Raw genomic sequence first — 25,868 nt, forward strand, 5'->3', positions numbered from 1 at the left:
TTCAAGTGTCAATCACATTCTTGAAGTCATTTTAAACTCAGTATTAAGTATTGCATTTTTGTATTGAGTCAATATTGCTTTTGGTGAGACATTTCTGGTATATTCTCTGAAAGACAAATAACCTATTAAAAGTCTTAGGCCTATTGGACTGCATAAACCAAAAAGGTATAGAAATGGAAATGTGAGGTGTTATGTTTTCTGAGGTTAGACATCAACATTATGGGGCTATTGCAACTGTTCTGTTTTTTTCTCCACTAACCATTTGCAATGTTGCAGGAGTGTTTATTCTCGGTTTGAGTTGAGTGTACTGTACATGCAGATACAAGTGTCCACTAAAGCATGGTCTTAGGAGGTAAGCTTTACGGTAGAAGGGGGCTGGCTCCGTCCAACCTCACTGGGTAGTAATAGTATGCAGTTGGTCATATGGCAAAGTAGCAGCAAAAGTAGTAGCAGCAGGAGCAGCCATAATAACAGTTGTTGTTTTTTTGCATTGCAATATGTCTTCATTGCATGTGATGTCACTTCCTGTAATATGTTAGACTTCTCTGGTTTGAATCTCCTTATCAATATGGTCGCCTATATCCCCACCAACTCTTTATTTTTCCTATTTCACATCTGTGTAAGAGCAGAGCTTCTAAGCCTGTGATATATGAAGAAAAAGAAAACGCATTTCCATCGAGAGAAGACAGAGGGAACTGACAGCTCTGAACCCTATGCTGTGATATCTCCAGGATTGGCACTCTCACCAGCTCTGGAGCAATACAACATGAGGACACGTCAAGTGCGTCCATACTATCTGTTATTTTGGCAATAGTCCTTCTGTCTGTCATTCAGTGCCACCATTGATGACTTCAGCATACACCCCTCCCCCCCCCCCAAAAAAAAAAGATTCCATATGATATGGATAACGTACCTTTTAGGGGGCGGGCTGAAAGAGAATCATATGAGTTTGTACGGTTTTAAATGGACACGGAAGCTGGCACCAAACTAAACAAAAGGCATGCTATCCAGTCTGGGTCTGTTTTGGGGTCATTTTTTATATATATTGTTCATTCCAAAAAATGTTTGTATTTGTGTTTTCTTTTTTTCTCTTGCTGTAGATGTTTTGGTGGTTGGTGTGACTTTGCAGATTCTTTCCTTTCTTTAAGAAATGGGTTTTCCCTTAGCCTATCTGGTCTGGTCTGTTCATCTTTCCCAATGTGGAGAAGTCGGAGGCAGGTGTCTGTTAGGGGGTGCAGTATGGGTGGAGAGCTACTCCTGCAAAGCAGCATGTGGAGGAGGTTAGGGGGAGGAAGGGGACAGCGAGTCGCCTCCGGTCCCAGTCCAGGTGTGGGTGGTTTTGGGGTGAGGGTTTGGGGTGAGGGGGGGGGGGCAAGGAGGGAGTGTCACCCCAGGGAGTGGACGTGCTCTTCTTTCCTGTTCTCTGCAGCTTTGGGGTCTCGGCAGGCACAGTCTTCCCGTATGTCACAGGACATGGGGAACGGGATTACCTGGCAGGGACACACAGAGACACATACAATGTTAAATCTAAGCACAAAAACAAAGACAATTAAATGTCTATGAATAATGCTTGGGTGTTATAGGATTTGTACATACGTAGTGTTAATGACGTCTATAGTATTATTGTACTAGTATAATAGTTCAGGAGGACTTTGGCTCTGTAGGAGTGCTGATACATTCCTAAAGAACATTAGTTAACAACAGTGGTAATAGTGTCAGATGCCTCAGCGTCCACTCCACTAGCGGGAAACGCCGCTTGACAAACACGAGCCTACTGCTGCCAGCCAATCCCGTCGCGGTATGTGGTGGAGTACTACGAGTGTTGTGAAGTGTCAATCCTCCATTGAAGTGACGAGTGCCCAGAAACACATTGAAAATAGACCCGGCCTACCATAGGCCTCTGCCAGTGTGTAGAGTTTGACGTCACAGGCGAACATCGGCGGTGCGTCAGCGGCACCAGCTGCCGCTGTGTTGCCTCTCCAAGGGCCTGCTTCAGCTGTTTGGGTACACACAATGCATCCCCAGTCGCTCGAAACTAGGAACACATGTGTCTCCAGCCAGCGCCTGGCGGATTCAGACCGGAGTACGTCTGCACCCCCCCCCTCCGCGGCTTATCAGAAGGATGTGGGTGTGCTGCTTGTTTCTCGTTTTCCTATTAGGGTTCTAAGTGGGGGCTTTGACAGAAGGGCCAGAGCAGTGACGGTAGAGAAACATTGGCTACCGCAACAAATAAAGCAGCAATGGGTTAACAAATAAACTGAGTCATTAGGAAATACTAGGCCTATTAGCTAGCACAATCAGGAAGGCTGTTGGCTGGTATGGGATGACTTCAGACTTCAGCAGTCAGTCTCATCCTCCAATTATCTGAAAATGGAATTGTTTGTTGTTACGGCAACATACTGTACAACTAAATCGTGACTACGGGAATAACATCAAGTTCACTAAGTCATGAGCCAACACAAGTAGCTTATTTATTGGCTGGTAAGAAAGACATACAGTACAGAACAGTACAGCAAAGAACAGCAAAAGGGCAAGATTCTGCAGAACAGCATTGGACAGAGGATCCCTCGAGAGTCAAAACTTTCCCCTATGGCCTCCAATGTCGTGGTAACCCTGGATGGTATATACAGTACAGTAGAGAACATACATCCAGGGAAGCCCACCAATAGCCTGTCTGGGACTCAAGGCCTTCAGGGGCATGGGGTTTGTAGAGTAAACATTGGGGCACTGGGGCTGAAAGAGGGAGAGTGCACCAGTGGCTGAGGCACGATGACGCATTTCCGTCTTTGAAATGGAGCATTAAACCAAGTTGTTTGTGAGAGGGATTTCCTAATGGACGAGGGTTGGGCGGCCAACACCAGGCTCTTCTGAGAAAACGGGCCCTTCATGTGATGACTTTACAAGCACAGGCCGGACACACTTCAGAAACAGCTGTCAATCGCATGAACAGGGTTTACTCTGTGCCTCTTTAGATCCAGGCATGAGGCAAAAAAAACACAGCTCCAACTCCTCCTCCCTTTTCTCTCTCACGTTCCTTCATACCCTCTTCTGCTGTCTGCTTCACACTTTCTCTCTCTTCCTCCTGTCTCTTCCTCTCTGTCAGTTTAGCCCCCATTCTCCCTCTACTTTGCTCCCTCCCACCCCACCCAATCCCTCTCTCCCACAATCCTATCACCACACCCTTTTTACTCCATCCCTCTCCCTCTGTGTGAGGATCTTTCTATCTGGTCAAATTTGATATGGGTTCCTATGACCTTGACCTCCAGGGTGGCCGGACCAGCTGCCACATCTGGCCCTGATCAGGGATCTCAGAGGGTGGCTGGAACGGGGGCTGAGTGGGGGCCAGGGGCCCTGTGGAAGTCCCAGGAAGACACCCACAGAAACATGAAAGCCCCTGTGAAAGAGCAGGCACATCAGAGCCCATGACCCCCACCTCCAAAAACAGACAAGAATCATGCCAGGCCCCACCTATGTGCGTGTCAGTCTATGCTCAGGGGAGGGAAGTGTTTGAGGGGTAGGGAGGCTGTGGAGGAGAAGGACTACTCTCAAACTTGTGTGCATAAACACACACAAATCTAACTTTACACACACACACACACACACACACACACACACACACACACACACACACACACACACACACACAATTAACAAAAACAAAACACCCGGCCCTGTTCATTAGGTAACACATTCAATTGATGACAAAATATATATAACATATCAACTTGGTGGTTCGAGCCTTAAATGCTGATTGGCTGACAGCCGTGGTATATCAGACCATATACAGTGCCTTGCGAAAGTATTCGGCCCCCTTGAACTTTGCGACCTTTTGCCACATTTCAGGCTTCAAACATAAAGATATAAAACTGTATTTTTTTGTGAAGAATCAACAACAAGTGGGACACAATCATGAAGTGGAACGACATTTATTGGATATTTTAAACTTTTTTAACAAATCAAAAACTGAAAAATTGGGCGTGCAAAATTATTCAGCCCCCTTAAGTTAATACTTTGTAGCGCCACCTTTTGCTGCGATTACAGCTGTAAGTCGCTTGGGGTATGTCTCTATCAGTTTTGCACATCGAGAGACTGAAAATTGTTCCCATTCCTCCTTGCAAAACAGCTCGAGCTCAGTGAGGTTGGATGGAGAGCATTTGTGAACAGCAGTTTTCAGTTCTTTCCACAGATTCTCGATTGGATTCAGGTCTGGACATTGACTTGGCCATTCTAACACCTGGATATGTTTATTTTTGAACCATTCCGTTGTAGATTTTGCTTTATGTTTTGGATCATTGTCTTGTTGGAAGACAAATCTCCGTCCCAGTCTCAGGTCTTTTGCAGACTCCATCAGGTTTTCTTCCAGAATGGTCCTGTATTTGGCTCCATCCATCTTCCCATCAATGTTATCTTCCCTGTCCCTGCTGAAGAAAAGCAGGCCCAAACCATGATGCTGCCACCACCATGTTTGACAGTGGGTATGGTGTGTTCAGGGTGATGAGCTGTGTTGCTTTTACGCCAAACATAACGTTTTGCATTGTTGCCAAAAAGTTCAATTTTGGTTTCATCTGACCAGAGCACCTTCTTCCGCATGTTTGGTGTGTCTCCCAGGTGGCTTGTGGCAAACTTTAAACGACACTTTTTATGGATATCTTTAAGAAATGGCTTTCTTCTTGCCACTCTTCCATAAAGGCCAGATTTGTGCAATATACGACTGATTGTTGTCCTATGGAAAGAGTCTCCCACCTCAGCTTTAGATATCTGCAGTTCATCCAGAGTGATCATGGGCCTCTTGGCTGCATCTCTGATCAGTCTTCTCCTTGTATGAGCTGAAAGTTTAGATGGACGGCCAGGTCTTGGTAGATTTGCAGTGGTCTGATACTCCTTCCATTTCAATATTATCGCTTGCACAGTGCTCCTTGGGATATTTAAAGCTTGGGAAATCTTTTTGTATCCAAATCCGGCTTTAAACTTCTTCACAACAGTATCTCGGACCTGCCTGGTGTGTTCCTTGTTCTTCATGATGCTCTCTGCGCTTTTAACGGACCTCTGAGACTATCACAGTGCAGGTGCATTTATACGGAGACTTGATTACACACAGGTGGATTGTATTTATCATCATTAGTCATTTAGGTCAACATTGGATCATTCAGAGATCCTCACTGAACTTCTGGAGAGAGTTTGCTGCACTGAAAGTAAAGGGGCTGAATAATTTTGCACGCCCAATTTTTCAGTTTTTGATTTGTTAAAAAAGTTTGAAATATCCAATAAATGTCGTTCCACTTCATGATTGTGTCCCACTTGTTGTTGATTCTTCACAAAAAAATACAGTTTTATATCTTTATGTTTGAAGCCTGAAATCTGGCAAAAGGTCGCAAAGTTCAAGGGGGCCGAATACTTTCGCAAGGCACTGTACCACAGGTATGACAAAACATGTATTTTTACTGCTGTAATTACATTGGTAACCAGTTTATAATAGCAATAAGGCACCTTGGAGGTTTGTGGTATATGGTCAATATACCAGCGCTAAGGGCTGTGTCTAGGCACTCTGCGGTGCGTTGTGCTTAAGAACAGCCCTTAGACGTGGTATATTGGCCATATACCACACATCCTCAGGCCTTATTGCTTAAATATGTATCATTATATAAGCTACATTTTTCCTGTCAGTTCTAAGTGGCTCATCTAGAGATCGTGAAAAAGGGAATCTCACATCTGAAATCAAACTTTGTTTTGGTATTTAAACACATTGAGTGTAATGATCACCTCTCTGTATCATTATTATCCACATAACCTCAACTCCTATGAATACAGGCAAGCTGATAAAACAAACCAGCACTAATTGTGTTATTCCAATGAGAACCGCTGGTGATCACTCTTCACTACACAGAGATACATGTTGTTATAACAACAAACACAGGCGAGATGGATAGAGAGTGGGAGAAAGGGGAAGGGAGAATGTATACATGGAAGAGGGAGAGAGTGGCGAGAGCATGAAAGACCGAAAGGGAGAGATAAAGAGAGAAAGAGAGTGCATACAAGAGAGGGAATTAGCAAGAGAGGAGAGAGCAAGAGAAATAAAGAGAAATAATGAATGAATGAAAGAGAAAGAAAGAAAGACATGTCCAATGAGAGAGAGAAGGGCAGGTTTTGACTTCGCTAGCGCCCGTCAATCGACGTGAGCAAACAGCCAAGGCTCCTAAACCTGCTGGGAGCATGTTTCCCCTGGAGAGTTACTATCTTTGCTCAGCTGTGGAGAAACCCCATCCTCCCCCATCCTCCCACCTCCCAGAAGCTTGTTTTGTTCAACAATTCCCTCCATACCTCCATCCTACTCTCCCCCACTCCTGGTCCATACCATGCCTCCTCTCTTCCCCCTTTAAGACCAGAAACTATTTGGAAGGCCTGAGCTGCTCGTTTAGGGTTTTATTGCTGTAAACATTGCGTGGCAGCAAAGGCATACATTGATAATTAAGTCTTATAAAAAGAAGGCAGGTACGGAACCAACACTTAATGCTTGCCGACCAGAATTGGTCGGCAAGCATTAAGTGTTGGTTCCGTACCTGCTGGGCCCTGGCCCTGGGCCCCCGCCATTGCTTCTCTTCCCTTAATTGCCTTGGCAGGGTCTTGGCACAGGGAGCCGAAGTCAAACTCGGTTGCCCTCAGACATTTAAAAATAAGAGCTGTTGATGCAGCACACTCTCTACATGCAGTTAGCCAATATACGCCGTGACCGCAGGGAAACTGAATGGGCATGATAGGGCTGGATGCCCAAGGACTTGAGAGCACAAGATGGTTTAATCAAAGACCCTTCAGTGATGCTCAGAGCTTCCATTGAGAAGGAAACTGACAGCAGTATATCTCTTCTGAGCAAATGGTTCACAATAGAACTGTCCAAGTAGTTGTGTTCTATGCAATCATGTCATTTCCCAGAATGATCCGTTTCCAGGTTTCGAGGCATCCAGAGTAAGGGGCACCGTGGAACTTTGTGTAGTTGCAGCCTCGCCCCAAACAAGGTGAGACACATAGGAAGGACCAGTATGGATGGGCTGGCCTTTTTATTGCCTGAATTGCATATTTGTTCCACTATCCTGCTTGGTGAATGTAAATCACAGGAGGTTGCTGAGGGGAGGACGGCTGAAAATAATGGTGTGAATGGCATGAATGGAATGGTATCAAACACATGGAAACCATGTGTTTGATGAGTTTGATAACATTCCATTGATTCTGTTTCAGCCATTACTCTGAGCCTGTCAGCTGCCTGGGATGTACATGTACAGCTCACTTTGACACAGTAATGAATGTCCATCATCTGATTCGCAGATGAGTAAATATAAATAACGGATAAATACACTTTTTCCTATTCAGGTGCATCATCGGGTGTGAAAGGAAAATCCCCCAAGTCAACAAACAGGAAAGGTTTTCTGCCCCTCCACACTTCCAAGGTCATCGATTCAATCACTACTGTTTGATATAAACTGAACAACCTTGAAAGGATTATAGAAGAGATGCAGAATCCCAGAACAATAACACTGCACTGTGTGGTAATTGGTTGAACTCTTGCCTTTAAGATCTGAGAGGGTCATTTCCATGGGAAACTATAGAAAGTGTATGAAAACCCCAAAGAACTAAGAGAAAACATATGTCGGTTGTTTTTGCTCAAATTGACTCAGTCATGACCTTTTCGTAAAGGTGTGATGTGTCAGTCTAAATTGGTGTTTGTTTGAGTAGAAATGTAGCAGAGCGACAAAACAGGTCATTCATTTTCACGGAACGAACCTCACCTGGCCTGACATATTTATTTAGCTGCATTTTTTTCTCTCTTTAATTTGGTGTATCAACATTTTCGTTAAACTTCAATTGGTATGTCTGTTTGAAGTTTCTCCCTGGTGGAACTTGTAGAAGTAAATGTAAACACGGCAACAGTCACTAGTAGCGATGTCTAGAGAAAAACACGGGCTGCAAAGTGCATGTTTGGGAGAGGAGCAAAACGCCCTGTCTCAGTGAATAAACCAATGGAATGGTAGAGTTCTATGAAACTGGAAGGAGACAAACAGAGCAATAATGACACAGGGACAACAAGGCCATATTATGGAAGAATATGGGTCATGGAGGGAATGAAAAGGTGTAGGCGTGGGGTGGGGGAGCTCCAAAAAGGTCATTAAAAGTCACCAAAGTGGCACAGTCCACAATGCAAAAACAAACAGCCACAGTTTGATTGTGGAGGAGGGAGGGTTGCTTTGCCTGGTGGTTCCCATTTCCTAAGAAGGAATTCCTTCTATGTGGTTCTGGGAGAACCGTAAAGGGCCAAGCCAGGCAGGCAGAGAGGCAGGCAGGCAGTCTCAGCCATACCCTCCCTTCATCCCTCTTCCCTCCCCTTCTCCCCCTTTGCCTGCCAACAGCTTGAAGTCATTAGGGGGGATCCTGTGGTGACCTTTTGTGCAGCCTGCCTCGCACCTTCAAAGTCCCTGATCAGAATAATACACAGCAAGTCATCCAGAACTCCTTAATATGCAAATCTCCAGGAGAAAGAAAGAAGGGGGGAAAGAGAAAAGTGGAGATAAGGAACAAAAACAAACACGGGGTGGCGGGGAAGTACTTTAGCCCCTCCCCCTTCTTCTCTCTTTCGGTTATTGCGCTCACACGAAAGAACAGAAAAGAATGGGGGGAAATTAAGCTGGAAGGTTTTGCCTGGAGGAGAGAAGGAGGGGGAGAAGTGGAGGAGGGGGTGTTCTGATGTTATCTTCAGTAAGCTGGCAGGGCTTTGTTATCGTGTGCTGTGTCACAGCGCTAGGAACAACAACCCTGAGTAGGATTCCAGCTGAGTCACTGCCCCCACAGGCACAACAAGTTGTGGTGGTAAATACTGGTGGCATGATACTGTGTCACTCTGTCTGTGTGTGTGAGTCACTCTGTGTGTGTGTGTGTGTGTGTGTGTGTGTGTGTGTGTGTGTGTGTGTGTGTGTGTGTGTGTGTGTGTGTGTGTGTGTGTGTGTGTGTGTGTGTGTGTGTGTGTGTGTGTGTGTGTGTGTGTGTGCGTGTGTGGTGTGTGGTGTGTGGTGTGCGTGTGTGCGTGCGTGCGTGCGTGTGTGCGTGCGTGTGTGTGTGGTGTGTGGTGCCCGTGCGTGCGTGTGGTTTCCAGAGCCTTTCCGGGGACTCTCTCTATTACCACAGTGTGGTTTGCAAGACTCTTCAATACCATACTGCTCACTTTATCACTCTCTGTGTGTGGTGTTCCCTTTAGAGCAGTGCAATCACTGAAATAAACCATGGCGCTAAGGTGGCATGTCCAAAGGAATAACAGAGAAAGTAGAGGTTGTGTGGAGAGATTGGCATTGGGGGTGGTTTCCAACGACCTCTGACAGACACAGAATAGTCAGACCAGCACAACAATCCCAGCCAGCTCACTAAGTAATACAAACACCCTTTTGTGAATGTATGGGGGGGGGGTTATCATTCAGTTGATCCAATGGGGTCTCTACACTAACCTGAGTGCTTGAGTGACAGGACCTAGATACACGGGGTTGAAATCTCTGTTCTTACTAAGACAGTCTATATTCCCAGCACCTATATTCACACTGGGAGCCTACATCTTGCAGGCCTGAATGGGTCCTGGGTCCCTATTTGACTATCACTGGTCCAGACAAAACAAAGCTACATCTAACAGACCTGAAGGGATGGAATCTCTGCCTGTGGCTGAAACAACAACACTAACTTCCCACAAGAAGAAAAACAGTGTGTGACTGACTGTGCCTGTGTGTCACCAGTGAGTGGGCAGAATGGACAGAGACTGTCGTAAAAAGAGGTCTGAGAGTTATTTGTCATTGTCTGTGTCATGTTGTTTTGTTTTTGAGTGCTTACGCAAGCCTTTGGGCTGGTGGCCATGTGTTCCTTTAAGAAAATGAGAATCAGGTGAAAGTGAAGTTGAGTGTTCTGTTGCAGTTTTGGCTGGGGTGACCAGACGGAGGAGGGTGAGCTCTGCCTCGCAGGAACACCAACCACATCTTGAAGGCTAAAACAAATAAAGCCAGCTACACGTCTACAAGCTCTAAACAACAACACAGTCCCTCTGCATGAACTAAAGATGTACAGTACTCTTCAAAGGCAACACCATTTAGGTCCAGACTGTTTTCACAAAGTCAGATGAGGGAATAAAATGTGTCTTTCAGCAGTCTTTATACTGAATTTGGATGCCACATGTTCTATTTCATGACATTCTTGATAAGAAATTAGAACATTTCCCATGTTTCATGCCTCTCACATCTCACATTCACGTCAGACCCATTTCTCCTCCATGCATTTCCTTCTCATTTATTTAACTCCGGTAACCTCTCATGGCAGCCGATAAATGAAAATATGATCAGTTATTTCAGAGCAATTTTCTCTATCTTTCCCAAATCCTAACCATTTCCAGGGAAGTCACTTTTGAAATACCGGATGAAGTGTTTGCTTCAAAGGCTGAATGCCTGGGAGTAGCGCCTGGCTTTGGGACTTGAGCCCAGGTGATCCTCTTATCATTGCGGCTCAGCGGAAATGGCCACCGTTCAGAGACACGCTCCTCGAGATGGACCCAATCATCTGTCTGTCTGTCTGTCTGTCTGTCTGTCTGTCTGTCTGTCTGTCTGTCTGTCTGTCTGTCTGTCTGTCTGTCTGTCTGTCTGTCTGTCTGTCTGTCTGTCTGTCTGTCTGTCTGTCTGCGTGTCTGCATCTGATATTCGTTATTCAAGGACACTAACCGCAAAGCCTCAATATTATGCAGCTTAGAATTGTTTGTAGGACTTTTTTAATCACAGGTACTGTGCATTGGGAAACTATTCAGACCCCTTGACTTTTTCCACATTTTGTTACATTACAGCCTTTTACAGATTTTACAGATTTTAAAAAAACTGTTTTTTATACAGTGGGGCAAAAAGTATTTAGTCAGCCACCAATTGTGCAAGTTCTCCCACTTGAAAAGATGAGAGAGGCCTGTAATTTTCATCATAGGTACACTTCAACTATGACAGAAAAAAATGAGAAAAGAAAATCCAGAAAATCACAGTGTAGGATTTTTAATGAATTTATTTGCAAATTATGGTGGAAAATAAGTATTTGGTCACCTACAAACAAGCAAGATTTCTGGCTCTCACAGACCTGTAACTTCTTCTTTAACCTCTTTGGGCCACCCGACACGCTAGCGTCCCACCTTGCCAACAATAAATGCAAATGCGCTACGCCAAATGCTAATAGCACTCGTTAAAACTCAAACGTTCATTAAAACACACATGGATGGTACTCAATTGAAGCGACACTCGTTGTGAATCTAGCCACAAGTCAGATTTTTAAAATGCTTTTTGGCGAAAGCATGAGAAGCTATTATCTGATAGCATGCAACACCCTGAAATACCAGAAGGGGACGTAAACAAAAGAATTAGCGTAGTCGGCACTACACAAAATGCAGAAATAAAATATAAAACATTCATTACCTTTGACAAGCTTCTTTTTTGGCACTCCTATATGTCCCATAAACATCACAATCATGGATTAAATCGGTCCTTGTATACCCAAAATGTCCATTTATGAAGACTGTGTGATCCAGGAAAAAAGACTGTTTCTAAACGCAACGTTATAATTTTTAATTAAAAAAGTTGCCTATAAACTTTGACAAAACACTTCAAACTACTTCTGTAATCCAACTTTAGGTATTAGTAAACGTTAATAAACGATCAAATTGATCACGGAGCGATCTGTATTCAATAGGAGCAAGTTTGGAAATCGTCCTCCAGTTTCCCCCTTTCATAACTTCCTCTGGGAGACTCCATAACAGGATGTGCCTATTACTCATCTGACCAAGGATTTACCTGAATAGAATTCACAACACTAGCGACTTCGTGTGGAAGCTGTAGGAACTGTAAGCCGGTCGCTATCTATTATGCCTTGCAATAGACAATACAGAGACTGGCGGATTGATTTTTTCTTCGGTGATTTTGTGATCAGGTTTCCTTGGGATTTTGAGTCTGTAATACTTTCTGTTATAGTCACAGACATCATTTAACCAGTTTTAGAAACTTCAGTGTTTTCTATCCACACATACTAATCATATGCATATACTATATTCCTGGCATGAGTAGCAGGACGTTGAAATGTTGCGCGATTTTTAACAGAATGTTGAAAAAAGTAGGGCTACTCTCTAAGAGGTTTTAAGAGGCTCCTCTGTCCTCCACTCGTTACCTGTATTAATGGCACCTGTTTGAACTTGTTATCAGTATAAAAGACACCTGTTCACAACCTCAAACAGTCACACTCCAAGCTCCACTATGGCCAAGACCAAAGAGCTGTCAAAGGACCCCAGAAACAAAATTGTAGACCTGCACCAGGCTGGGAAGACTGAATCTGCAATAGGTAAGCAGCTTGGTTTGAAGAAATCAACTGTGGGAGCAATTATTAGGAAATGGAAGACATACAAGACCACTGATAATCTCCCTCGATCTGGGGCTCCATACAAGATCTAAACCCGTGGGGTCAAAATGATCACAAGAACGGTGAGCAAAAATCCCAGAACCACACAGGGGGACCTAGTGAATGACCTGCAGAGAGCTGGGACCAAAGTAACAAAGCCTACCATCAGTAACACACTACGCCGCCAGGGACTCAAATCCTGCAGTGACAGACATGTCCCCCTGCTTAAGCCAGTACATGTCCAGGCCCGTCTGAAGTTTGCTAGAAAGCATTTGGATGACCCAGAAGAAGACTGGGAGAATGTCATATGGTCCGATGAAACCAAAATATAACTTTTTGGTAAAAACTCAACTCGTCGTGTTTGGAGGACAAAGAATGCAGAGTTGCATCCAAAGAACACCAAACCTACTGTGAAGCATGGGGGTGGTAACATCATGCTTTGGGGCTGTTTTTCTGCAAAGGGACCAGGATGACTGATCCGTGTAAAGGAAATAATTAATGGGGCCATGCATCGTGAGATTTTGAGCGAAAACCTCCTTCCATCAGCAAGGGCATTGAAGATTAAACGTGGCTGGGTCTTTCAGCATGACAATGATCCCAAACACACCACCTGGGCAACGAAGGAGTGGCTTCATAAGAAGCATTTCAAGGTCCTGGAGTGGCCTAGCCAGTCTCCAGATCTCAACCCAATTTCTAGTCATGAAATCTATGCAGCCTACTCAATCACTTTGTATAGCTACTGTTTACAGGCCTCCTGGGCCATATACAGCGTTCCTCATTGTTCCCTGAATTCCTATCGGACCTTGTAGTCATAGCAGATAATATTCTAATCTTTGGTGACTTTAATATTCACATGGAAAAGTCCACAGACCAACTCCAAAAGGCTTTCGGAGCCATCATCGACTCAGTGGGTTTTGTCCAACATGTCTCTGGACCCACCGACTGTCACAGTCATACTCTGGACCTAGTTTTGTCCCATGGAATAAATGTTGTGGATCTTAATGTTTTTCCTCCAAATCCTGGACTATCGGACCACCATTTTATTATGTTTGCAATTGCAACAAATAATCTGCTCAGACCCCAGCAAAGGAACATCAAAAGTCGTGCTATAAATTCACAGACAACACAAATATTCCTTGATGTCCTTCCAGATTCCCTCTGTCTACCCAGAGGACAAAAGTCAGTTAACCACCTAACTGAGGAACTCAATTTAACCTTGCGCAATACCCTAGATGCAGTTGCACCCCTAAAAACTAAAAACATTTCTCATAAGAAACTAGCTCCCTGGTACACAGAAAATAACCGAGCTCTGAAGCATGCTTCCAGAAAATTGGAACGGAAATGGCGCCACACCACACTGGAAGTCTTCCGACTAGCTTGGAAAGACAGTACCGTGTAGTACCGAAGAGCCCTTACTGCTGCTCGATCATCCTATTTTGTCTAACTTAATTGAGGAAAATAAGAACAATCCGAAATTCCTTTTTGATACTGTCGCAAAGCTAACTAAAAAGCAGCATTCCCCAAGAGAGGATGGCTTTCACTTCAGCAGTGAGAAATTCATGAACTTCTTTGAGGAAAAGATCATGATTATTAGAAAGAAAATTACGGACTCCTCTTTAAATCTGCGTATTCCTTCAAAGCTCAGTTGTCCTGAGTCTGCACAACTCTGCCAGGACCTAGGATCAAGAGAGACGCTCAAGTGTTTTATTACTATATATCTCTTGACACAATGATGAAAATAATCCTGGCCTCTAAACCTTCAAGCTGCATACTGGACCCTATTCCAACTAAACTACTGAAAGAGCTGCTTCCTGTGCTTGGCCCTTGAACATAATAAACGGCTCTCTATCCACCGGATGTGTACCAAACTCACTAAAAGTGGCAGTAATAAAGCCTCTCTTGAAAAAGCCAAACCTTGACCCAGAAAATATAAAAAACTATCGGCCTATATCGAATCTTCGATTCGTCTCAAAATTTTTAGAAAAGGCTGTTGCTCAGCAACTCACTGCCTTCCTGAAGACAAACAATGTATGCGAAATGCTTAAGTCTGGTTTTAGACCCCATCATAGCACTGAGACTGCACTTGTGAAGGTGGTAAATTACCTTTTAATCAGACCGAGGCTCTGCATCTGTCCTCGTGCTCCTAGACCTTAGTGCTGCTTTTGATACCATCGATCACCACATTCTTTTGGAGAGATTGGAAACCCAAATTGGTCTACATGGACAAGTCCTGGCCTGGTTTAGATCTTATCTGTCGGAAAGATATCAGTTGCGAATGGTCTCTGCGAATGGTTTGTCCTCTGACAAATCAACTGTAAATTTCGGTGTTCCTCAAGGTTCCGTTTTAGGACCACTATTGTTTTCACTATGTATTTTACCTCTTGGGGATATCATTAGAAAACATAATGTTAACTTTCACTGCTATGCGGATGACACACAGCTGTACATTTCAATGAAACATGGTGAAGCCCCAAAATTGCCCTCGCTAGAAGCATGTGTTTCAGACATAAGGAAGTGGATGGCTGCAAACTTTCTACTTTTAAACTCGGACAAAACAGAGACGCTTGTTCTAGGTCCCAAGAAACAAAGAGATCTTCTGTTGAATCTGACAATTAATCTTAATGTTTGTACAGTCGTCTCTAATAAAACTGTGAAGGACCTCGGCGTTACTCTGGACCCTGATCTCTCTTTTGAAGAACATATCAAGACCATTTCAAGGACAGCTTTTTTCCATCTACATTGTAAAAATCAGAAACGTTCTTTCCAAAAATGATGCAGAAAAATTAATCCATGCTTTTGTCACTTCTAGGTTAGACTACTGCAATGCTCTACTTTCCGGCTACCCGGATAAAGCACTAAATAAACTTCAGTTAGTCCTAAATACGGCTGCTAGAATCCTGACTAGAACCAAAATTTTATCATATTACTCCAGTGCTAGCCTCCCTACACTGGCTTCCTGTCAAAGCAAGGGCTGATTTCAAGGTTTTACTGCTAACCTACAAAGCATTACATGGGCTTGCTCTAACCTATCTCTCTGATTTGGTCCTGCCGTACATACCTACACGTACGCTACGGACACAAGACGCAGGCCTCCTAATTTTCCCTAGAATTTCTAAGCAAACAGCTGGAGGCACGGCTTTCTCCTATAGAGCTCCATTTTTATGGAATGGTCTGCCTACCCATGTCAGAGACGCAAACTCGGTCTCAACCTTTAAGTCTTTACTGAAGACTCATCTCTTCAATGGGTCATATGATTGAGTGTAGTCTGGCCCAGGAGTGGGAAGGTGAACAAAAAGGCTCTGGAGCATCGAACCGCCCTTGGTGTCTCTGACTGGCCGATTCCCCTCTTTCCACTGGGATTCTCTGCCCCTAACCCTATTACAGGGGCTGAGTCGCTGGCTTACTGGGGCTCTGTCCCTGAGAGGGGTGCGTCACTTGAGTGGGTTGAGTCACTGATGTGATCATCCTGTCTGAGTTGGCGCCCCTAGTGTCAGTTTGTTATATCTGGAGTGCTGTCCTATTTGGTGTCCTGTGTGAATTTAAGTGTGCTCTCTCTAATTCTCTCTTTCTCTCTTTCGGAGGACCTGAGCCCTAGGACCATGCCTCAGGACTACCTGACATGATGACTCCTTGCTGTCCCCAGTCCACCTGGCCGTGCTACTGCTCCAGTTTCAACTGTTCTGCCTTATTATTATTGGACCATGCTGGTCATTTATGAACATTTGAACATCTTGGCCATGTTCTGTTATAATCTCCACCTGGCACAGCCAGAAGAGGACTGGCCACCCCACATAGCCTGGTTCCTCTCTAGGTTTCTTCCTAGGTTTTGGCATTTCTAGGGAGTTTTTCCTAGCCACCATGCTTCTACACCTGCATTGCTTGCTGTTTGGGGTTTTAGGCTGGGTTTCTGTACAGCACTTTGAGATATCAGCTGATGTACGAAGGGCTATATAAATAAATTTGATTTGATTTGAACCCCATAGAAAATCTTTGGAGTGAGTTGAAATTCTGTGTTGCCCAGCAACAGCCCCAAAACATCACTGCTCTAGAGGAGATCTGCATGGAGGAATTGGCCAAAATACCAGCAACAGTGTGTGAAAACCTTGTGAAGACTTACAGAAAACGTTTGACCTCTGTCATTGCCAAGAAAGGGTATATAACAAAGAATTGAGATAAACTTTTGTTATTGACAAAATACTTATTTTCCACCATAATTTGCAAATAAATTCATTAAAAATCCTACAATGTGATTTTCTGGATTTTTTCCCCTCATTTTGTCTGTCATAGTTCAAGTGTACCTATGATGAAAATTACAGGCCTCTCTCAAGTCTGAGAACTTGCACAATTGGTGGCTGACTAAATACTTTTTTGCCCCACAGTAAATGTTTGCACATTTATAAAAATAAATAAAAGAAATACCGTATTCAGACACTTTGCTATGAGACTCGAAATTGAGCTCAGGTGCATCCTGTTTCCAATGATCACCGTTGAGATGTTTCTACTACTTCATTGGAGTCCACCTGTGGTTAATTCAATTGAATGAACATTATTTGGAAACGCACACACCTGTCTATATAAGGTCTCACAGTTGACAATGCATGTCAGAGCAAAAATCAATTGTCTGTAGAGCTCAGAGACAGGATTGTGCCGAGGCACAGATCTGGGGACGGGTACCAAAGAATTTCTGCAGCATTGAAGGTCCCTAAGAACATAGTGGCCTCCCTCATTCTTAAAAGGAAGACTTTTGGAACCATCAAGACTCTTCCTACAGCTGGCCGCCCAGCCAAACTGAGCAATCGGGGGAGAAGGGCCTTTGTCAGGTAGGTGACGAAGAAACCGATGGTCACTCTGACAGAGCTGGTGGCAGCATCATGCTGTGGGGATGTTTTTCAGCTGCAGGAACTGGGATACTAGTCAGGGTCGAGGGAAAGATGAACGGAGCAAAGTACAGAGAGATCCTTGATGAAAACCTGTTCCAGAGCGCTCAGGACCTCAGACTGGGGGCAAAGGTTCACTTTCCAACAGGACAACAACCCGAAGCAAACAGCCAAGACAACGCAGGAGTGGCTTTGGCACAAGTCTCTGAATGTCCTTGAGTGGCCCCATCAGAGTCCGGACTTGAACCCGATCAAACATCTCTGGAGAGACCTGGAAATAGCATAGCTGTGCAGTGACGCTCCCCATCCAATCTGACAGAGCTTCAGAGGATCTGCAGAGAAGAATGGGAAAAACTCCCCAAATACAGGTTTGCCTAGCTTGTTGCGTCATTCCCAAGAAAACTCGAGTCGGCAATTGCTGCCAAAGGTGCTCCAACAAAGTACAGAGTAAAGGGTTTGAATACTTATGTAAATGTAATATTTCCTTTTTTATTTTGAATACACTTGCTAAAATGTCTAAAAAACATGGTTTTGCTTTGTCATTATGGGGTGTCGTGTGTAGATTGACGAGGGGAAAACATGATTTAATCCATTTTAGAACAAGGCTGTAACGTAACAAAATGTGGGAAAGGGGTTCTGAAAACTTTCCCGAATACACTGTACGTGCATTATAATCACACAGCCTTCCAACGCCTTTGGAAGGCCAACAGAGGCTGAAAGTCACCTGAAGTACATATGAAGTACATATAAGTGTGTTTTATCATTGACACCAGCCATGTGACATTGAATGAACTAGTACTAATATTACAGCCCATGTTGACTAAGTGTGTGACATGAGAGCTCCCATAGACCTAGAGCCTGTTCTAGGACATGCCTCCCCCACCTCCCCTCTCCTTCGGTTACTCAATGGCTTCGGCATACACAGATTACAGTACAGACTTCTAACCCAGAGAGCCAGACACAGCTTGGGTAACAGTCCTCAACACACACACCATGCTAGAGATTAACAAGGAAGGGGACCTTGTCTGGATCATAGAGAAAGGCAAAATATCAACCATCTAGCAAGGGACAATCATGAACACCAACTGATAAGGCACGGCCAATGTGCAATAGAAAAGGGAAGCTTAATGTTGCTTATCTTCAAAATGTCAAGATCAGAAAGATATGTCAGCGAGCATAAATTCACAAACGAATTACTCAAATGACTCAGTAGCCACAGTGACAACATAAGAATACATTTAAGATCATTCCCATTAACTTTGTTAAGGAGTAGCAACTTAACTGTTACGTTAACTTATCTTAAACCATTTCAAAAAGGCAGATACCTTTTGTCTTGAGAAGGTTTAGTGAATCCCGATCCAGATGCTCTATTACTACTCACCTTCTTGGTCTTGACGGTGGAGTGGCAGCAGTCCCCTCCATCGTAGTTACAGAAGGCTCTGTTGTTGACCGAGTCACAGTAATTGTCTCCGATGAACGGCTGTGACAGAGACAAACAAGAGGAGACAATAAGAGGCAGGACATCATCAACAACCTATACAGTGTACTGTACATACGAGAACCACACTGATTCTCTCTGATGTATTTGATTACCCCATTTAAGTGCTCTATATTCAAGTTAGATTTTATTCATATTGTATTGTTTTTTTTGTCTTATCCCCATCTCACCCAGTGACATTTTTTAGGTTTTGTTCTGGATTTGCTGATTAATCCGGTACAAAATGTTTACCTCTTCCAATGTGACTTTTTAAGCCACGGGAGGTCTAGACATGTAAACATGAGTACACCATAAACTATATGAGGCTAAGAAACACTGCAATCATGTGCTTTATGAGGCTAGCCCCGCCCTACCCTTCCTGGTTTATCCAATTGGCTTAAACTGTTTGGATGATGATACCAAGAGGGTGAATATTGGGATATTAATTGAAGTTTTGCGATAAATATATATTTTGGAAAAGAGGAAAGAACAAGTTTTGTTAAACATATTAACGGATCTTAAAATATTGGCATACGACAATATCAGCTACATAGGGTGTGTAGACAACGTGTTAGGCTACTATAACCCAGTATCAGTTTTTCCCTGCTTCACTTCTCTAGTGGTGGGATTCTCTGAAACAGAGCCAGGTCCCCATGTGGGTAAAGTGTTTCATTTTGGAGACAACATGAATCAAACCTGACTAATTGGCTTCTCCGCTTGTGCCGGTATCCACGGTAACTGACGTCACTGGAGCAGAGCATCTCCCCAGAGAGAACAATTAGCCACCCATGCTCTGAAACAATGTTATATTTCAACCTTCTCCCGAATGAGCTCACCTGCTGTTAAAAGGCTTGTCTCTCTGATAGGTAGCTTGCTACTTCACTGGCTGGCTGGCAGTGTATTCAGGGCAATGTGTTCAGAACTGTGTGTGTGTGTGTGCTTGCGTATATGTGTGTGTATCTATGTCGGTATTTGTATCTGTGTATCTTTAAATCTTGACGGCTCCCACCAGGCTAGTGTCTGCACAAACTCCATGGGGAGTAGAACAAATTCAAAAAGCTACATATCTGGAAACTTAAGTGGATGCCTGATCTGATAACATTTAGAAAATAGCAGGATACATTGCAAAACACATAAAGAGGCACTGGTTATAATCCTATTCCGTGACAGTGTTTATACTCCTCATACACCTCTCATCATCACCACTGGCCTCCATGACGCATGGCTCGTCCTCTTACCTCACTTCCTCTCACGCAATTGAATCAGAGATACTGTATTTAATGACAAGATGGTCTCTGCCCTACCAATGGGAGTCGTGAAGGCATATGGTCTGCTTATCGCTGTATTATCACATGGACAGATTTGGATGGGAGTGGACCCCCTTACCTCTCCCTCTCATGCAAACCTATTACCCCACTTCCTACATCTCAGGTGAAGTCCTTCCCTCACATCCTCTCACACAGATTAGGCCCTTAGCCCATATATTTCATCTCAGGCAAAACTTTTATCTCATAGATAAACTACTATTCTCAGAAAGTTCATAGAAGTTCTTACATCACATCTTTTGATGCAGTGGAGCATCTCTGGATGTGGATACCACTTCAGTCCCATTGTACACACTATATTCTGTAAGGAGACAAAAGGAAAAAAAGTCAGTAGGATTTCAGACACTCAAAATATCTCTACCGTAGATGGATGAAATGTCAATCTGTGAGCTGTGGAATAAAATGTATTGATTAAATCAATAGAAATGATAGGGGAGATGTAGTTGTAAGGATGGATATTATAGCCATATTGGTCATTAGAACAAGTAGTAGTAGTAGTACCAGTCATGATTTTGGGGTAAGTATTTTTCCTGCTTTCGATATCAGACTGTGGAAGTAGTTCATGTGGAATGGCATGTTGTTGCCACATGCTGTTAATGCATCATTGCGTTGTCCCCAGAACCCACACAAACCTAAACAAGGAGTCATGTGGCAAGACGACCCACTGGGCACAGACGTCTAGTTTTGATTTACATTTGAGTTGTCAACTACTGTAAATTCAACGTGAAATCAACACAAAATGTCACCATGTGATTGGATTTAGGTTAAAAGTTGAGTGGGGGAAAAAAATGACCAAAAAAGAAACCGCCTAACTCTGGAACCGATAGAGTAAATATCTCTTCATACAATATAAGGCAACATTGATATTGTCAATGGCTGACAGGGGTTTAACAAATATAAACTTGTCATGAAGCTGGAGAGGACAATATAGTACACGTCTAATGATGGTCGGTTGGCTCTTTGAAGTCTGCCACCTCAGCGTCTTGTCTCAACAGATCCGGCTCGCAGTGACGTCTGATCACAACCACGAGCACATTTCACTCCGAGTGGATTCACTTGCACAAAGGTAGGTTGCTGCAAGTGCTTCTACAGGTCAAATAACTTGAAATACCTTACAACGGGATGCTTTTACCAAAGCGACTGAAGCTGACTTAGACCTATCCTGCTCAACCACGTCATGCCTCCACCTCATTCCAACGTTACCAGCTTACCAAAATCGAACAACTTTTGTCATAAATCTTTTTTTTCCTCTCTCTCTCGTCACAATGTGCCTGTTTGGATAACATATTGTGACACATCCTGGTCTGTGAGGAGGGCAGGGTGCCAACACTCCAGTGGAACGACTATTGTTTCTTGTTATGCTGTTACCTTAACTCACTCCACATTCAGGAAGAGCTAAGTTCATGGTAAGTTCCATATGAATAAATGAATGGATGTTTTCAACGGTGGTGAAGCCTGCTTTTGATGGATTACCCCTCCACAGATCGCTGAATATATCTACTTGACATGATATAACTTGATCCTTATACTGTATAAAGGTGCTCTTTCATACCAGGGCCCCGGGAGATTGAGTACGAAACGTGTTCTCAAATATCTCCACAGTATGTGTGGAATCTGCTCTCTTGCTTTCATTGTCTGCTCTCACTTGGATACATAAAATACACACATTTGTTCTAGGGGGGCTTCTGAGGGGATTTTAATGTAATGTGTGTGTGTGTGTGCGCACGTGCCTGTGTGTGCGTATCTGTGTGTCTCCGTGTATGTGCTTTGCCAGCAGCATACCACCCTGCATACCTCTGCTGGCTTGCTTCTGAAGCTAAGCAGGGTTGGTCCTGCATCAGTTCCTGGATGGGAGATCAGATGCTGCTGGAAGTGGTGTTGGAGGGCCAGTAGGAGGCACTCTTTCCTCTGGTCTAAAAAAATATCCCAATGCCCCAGGGCAGTGATTGGGGACACTGCCCTGTGTAGGGTGTCGTCTTTCGGATGGGATGTTAAAGGGGTGCCCTGACTCTCTGAGGTCATTAAAGATCCCATGGCACTTATTGTAAGAGTAGGGGTGTTAACCCCGGTGTCCTGGCTAAATTCCCAATCTGGCCCTCAAACCATCATGGTCACCGAATAATCCCCAGTTTACAATTGGCTCATTCGTCCCCCTCCTTTCCCCTGTAACTATTCCCCAGGTCGTTGCTGCAAATGAGAACGTGTTCTCAGTCAACTTACCTAATAAAATAACGGATAAATAAAAATGTTATGTGGGCTGAGAGTGTATAAAAGAATGTCTGTCTGTGTGACATGAGAGGGTTTTCAGGGTAATGTGATGTCCCAAGACGAAGGCAGTCCAGTATATGCAGTAAAACCAGTGTGGACCGGGACCAAAAGTGCCATCCACAGCAAAGGACTGGCTGACCTCCGCTGGAGCAGTTCTTTCCCAGCCCTGCCATGTCCCAATAACACACGAATTGACACGCTTTTTCACTGCTGCAAACTAAGGTATTTTTCATTTCAGTGCCGTCAGCAAATCAATGGCAGAAAAAAGAGGAAGAGAGAGAGGGCAGAGAGAGAGGGATCGGCGGACAGAGAGAAAGAACAACAGAGCAATTGAGGACAGTTGGATGCTGGGTAGCACCACATTCCTTTCCCAGCACGCTTCTGTGAAGTGGGTGAGCTCACTTAAGTGGGGTGGGGGGGGGGGGGTGGTCAAATAGACTCCCCCAGGCAGGATGGCCATAGTAAGATTGGCTAGACTTTGGTACATGTCCTCTACATCTGCAAAGGGGGTTGCAGCTGGGAGGTGGGGCTAGAGAGACTTAGTTGTAAAACCTTTTGCTGCCACTTTCGATAAGATGATGTCACCGACCAACCCGCTAGGCATGACCGTAAATCAAAATAATCCACAACCGTGGCCCCCCCCCCCCCGTGCACGGGATCCTCGCCCAAGCACCTGCCCCGCGTGCAATGATATCACACCAAAATAGATCCCATGGTGAGGTCATGTCTCTAATAGATATTATTCACACAGAAATGACTGATTCTAAATGTAGCAGTGTAATTTCTGCTGATGCAAGAAAAGAGAGCTACAGAAAGTGAGAGAGAGAGGAGGAGTATGGTAGCCTAAATGGGTCAAACCCCCAAACTAATGGGTCGGAAGGATGATACATCACTATAAGTGATGAAGAGACTAAACCCCCTGGCTCAGCACATATGGAAATGCAAAGTGGATTTCAGCCTGTGTTCTAAAGAAAATGTCTGCATTTTTAAACAGTGAATCAAGAGTAGCTCCACGATAAAGATTTGAAGGTAAAATGACATGAGAATACTACCACATAATCAAATCATGGGTTATTAGTGAATCATCATTCACATTTGATAGTTCTCTACTTATGCAACTCTATTTCCCATAATCAATCTTCTATTGAGTTTTTGTAACATTGTAGGTGGTACGGATCACATGTGATTAGAGATAGGAGTCATTATAAGCATAACTCATGTGATTAGATATAGGAGGCATATTACGCATCACTCATTTGATGAGAGATAGGAGGCATATTATGCATTACTCATTTGATGAGAGATAGGAGGCATATTACGCATCACTCATTTGATGAGAGATAGGAGGCATATTATGCATAACTCATGTGATTAGATATAGGAGGCATATTACGCATCACTCATTTGATGAGAGATAGGAGGCATATTATGCATAACTCATGTGATTAGATATAGGAGGCATATTATGCATCACTCATTTGAAAACCCTTACAGGCCAGGATTCAATCAATTGCAGACACCAGGGTGGATTTCCAGATAGGGCTTCCAGAAGTGTGTTCAGGTTGAGTTGACACTTTAATTTACAAACTGGATGTCCCATGGTGTGAGCCATCAGTTCTGAAGGCCAACCTGACTGAGTAGGCATCCGCTGTACACAACCAGACTGACAAAGGGGGGGTCCTGTTGTTGTCAGGTAGCCAAAGAGGTGGAACAGGTTGAATTGGAATTCACACGCTTTGATTGACATGCATTGATTGCATTGATGTGACGGCACAGAGGTACAAGCAGCGGCAGTATACACTGCTGAACACACTGGAACAGCCTGTATTGATTTCACCTCATCCAACCCTCATGTAGCCTCTCTATGCTCCATCAATTCTGTTTCCCTTTCCCCCTTTCCCCCTCGTCTCCAGACTCACATGACACCAGCGTATAAATCATATCAATTACACAAATCAATTACAAACGGATCATTTTATGTCCCCCGCATTGCCACAAATGGCTGACTCAGTGCGACTTGTAATGAAAACAAAACACCACTAGAAAAACATAACGCTCTCAATCCCAACTCCCAAGACCCTCATTGGCTAGCGTAGCCCCTGGCCCTATTTATGGTCCACCTCCATCCAACTGTAGCTAAAAACCTTCAAAATAACTTTCAACTGAAATTGAATAATTAAGTCCCATTGACTTAAATCAAGTAAAATGAAGCGAGGAAGCGGTGGAATTCACCGACAAATACGTTTTGAGACAACAACGTCATTATGGTTCTTATCGAAGTGTATTTCATTACTCTCCATGTGAATTACGTGCACGGGGGGGGGGACAAAGCTTACACAACGTTTACAGTACGCTTCTGTAAACTGACCCCCCCCCCCACCCTTTTTTTGCAATCGCAGCTGCCAATTTAGGCAATCAGTGCAGACTCAATACCATAGCCCTGTCAGGTATATCTACATCAAACCAGGCTATTAAGGCTTGTAATGGGGTCGTTTCAAAAATTATAGTGATTACTGACGACACGGCACTTTTGAACTTTTACAACTTGGCCCCCGTCGCTGGCTGTGGGTTCACATCAGTTCAGAGATGACTGGCTGGGATCTGACTGTGTTGTTCCAAGTCGCATTGGTTAATTGTGTTGGGATATGCCTAGTAGTAGAAGGTTAACTGACTGTAAGTTGGGTGTACTGTAGCGGGTGGTGGTGGTATTGGACTACACCGAGTTTGGCAGTACAACACTTCATGTCCCAGAGTCCACTGCAACTTGTTTTCTTTGATTGAACTCTCGCAGAGGGTTCCTCTTATGTTGTTGTCCCATACTGTCTTTGTCTGTCTGTCTGTCTGTCTGTCTGTCTGTCTGTCTGTCTGTCTGTCTGTCTGTCTGTCTGTCTGTCTGTCTGTCTGTCTGTCTGTCTGTCTGTCTGCCTGTCTGTCTGTCTGTCTGTCTGCCTGTCTGTCTGTCTGCCTGCCTGTCTGTCTGTCTGCCTGTCTGTCTGTCTGTCTGTCTGTCTGTCTTTCCCTGTTCCTATCAATATGATGTGTTTCCCGTTGTCGATGATTTGGCCACAGAGAGACAGTAGGTAGGAATGGCTCGGTCTGTAGTTCATAATATTACCAGGATATAGACACGCAGTGTCAAATTCCTAATAGGAAGGATCATGAGCAGCAGTGCTTTGTGAAGTATGTCTGTGATACTTGTAACAGACACACACACACACACACACACCTTGACTTTGGGTGGGTTTCTCCAGTGCTCCTTGCGCATGCTGTCTGCGGTCATGTTGCTAAGCAGGATCACCACGTCGCTGTTATTGTCCCTGCACGTCAGCTCACACTCCTCACCTGTGTGTGTGTTACAAAACAAACCCAACGATATCATCAGTGTCTGCACAAACTGTTCACACATCAAATCAGGTTTTATTCTATTTAGAAAACAACACTTTAATTAATATCCACTGGGTCATCTATTTGATGATGATAATAATAATA

At 44.0% G+C, this 25,868-nt stretch overlaps 1 protein-coding gene across 1 annotated transcript in view; it reads right to left on the reverse strand.

Moving 5' to 3' along the window:
* Positions 1–1,382: 1,382 nt before the first annotated feature.
* The window catches only part of LOC135544452 (pappalysin-1-like), a 126,479-nt gene continuing 101,993 nt past the window's right edge, over positions 1,383–25,868 (reverse strand). Inside the window, exons 19-22 of the mRNA XM_064972066.1 lie at positions 25,606–25,721; positions 20,341–20,412; positions 18,691–18,789; positions 1,383–1,490 (exon numbers count right to left, since the gene is read on the reverse strand). Coding sequence (XP_064828138.1) covers positions 1,386–1,490; positions 18,691–18,789; positions 20,341–20,412; positions 25,606–25,721 — 392 coding nt within the window. The 3' untranslated portion in view covers positions 1,383–1,385. The remainder of the gene's footprint in view (positions 1,491–18,690; positions 18,790–20,340; positions 20,413–25,605; positions 25,722–25,868) is intronic.

This window comes from Oncorhynchus masou, chromosome 8 (genome assembly GCF_036934945.1).
Source record: "Oncorhynchus masou masou isolate Uvic2021 chromosome 8, UVic_Omas_1.1, whole genome shotgun sequence".
Lineage (NCBI taxonomy): Eukaryota > Metazoa > Chordata > Actinopteri > Salmoniformes > Salmonidae > Oncorhynchus > Oncorhynchus masou.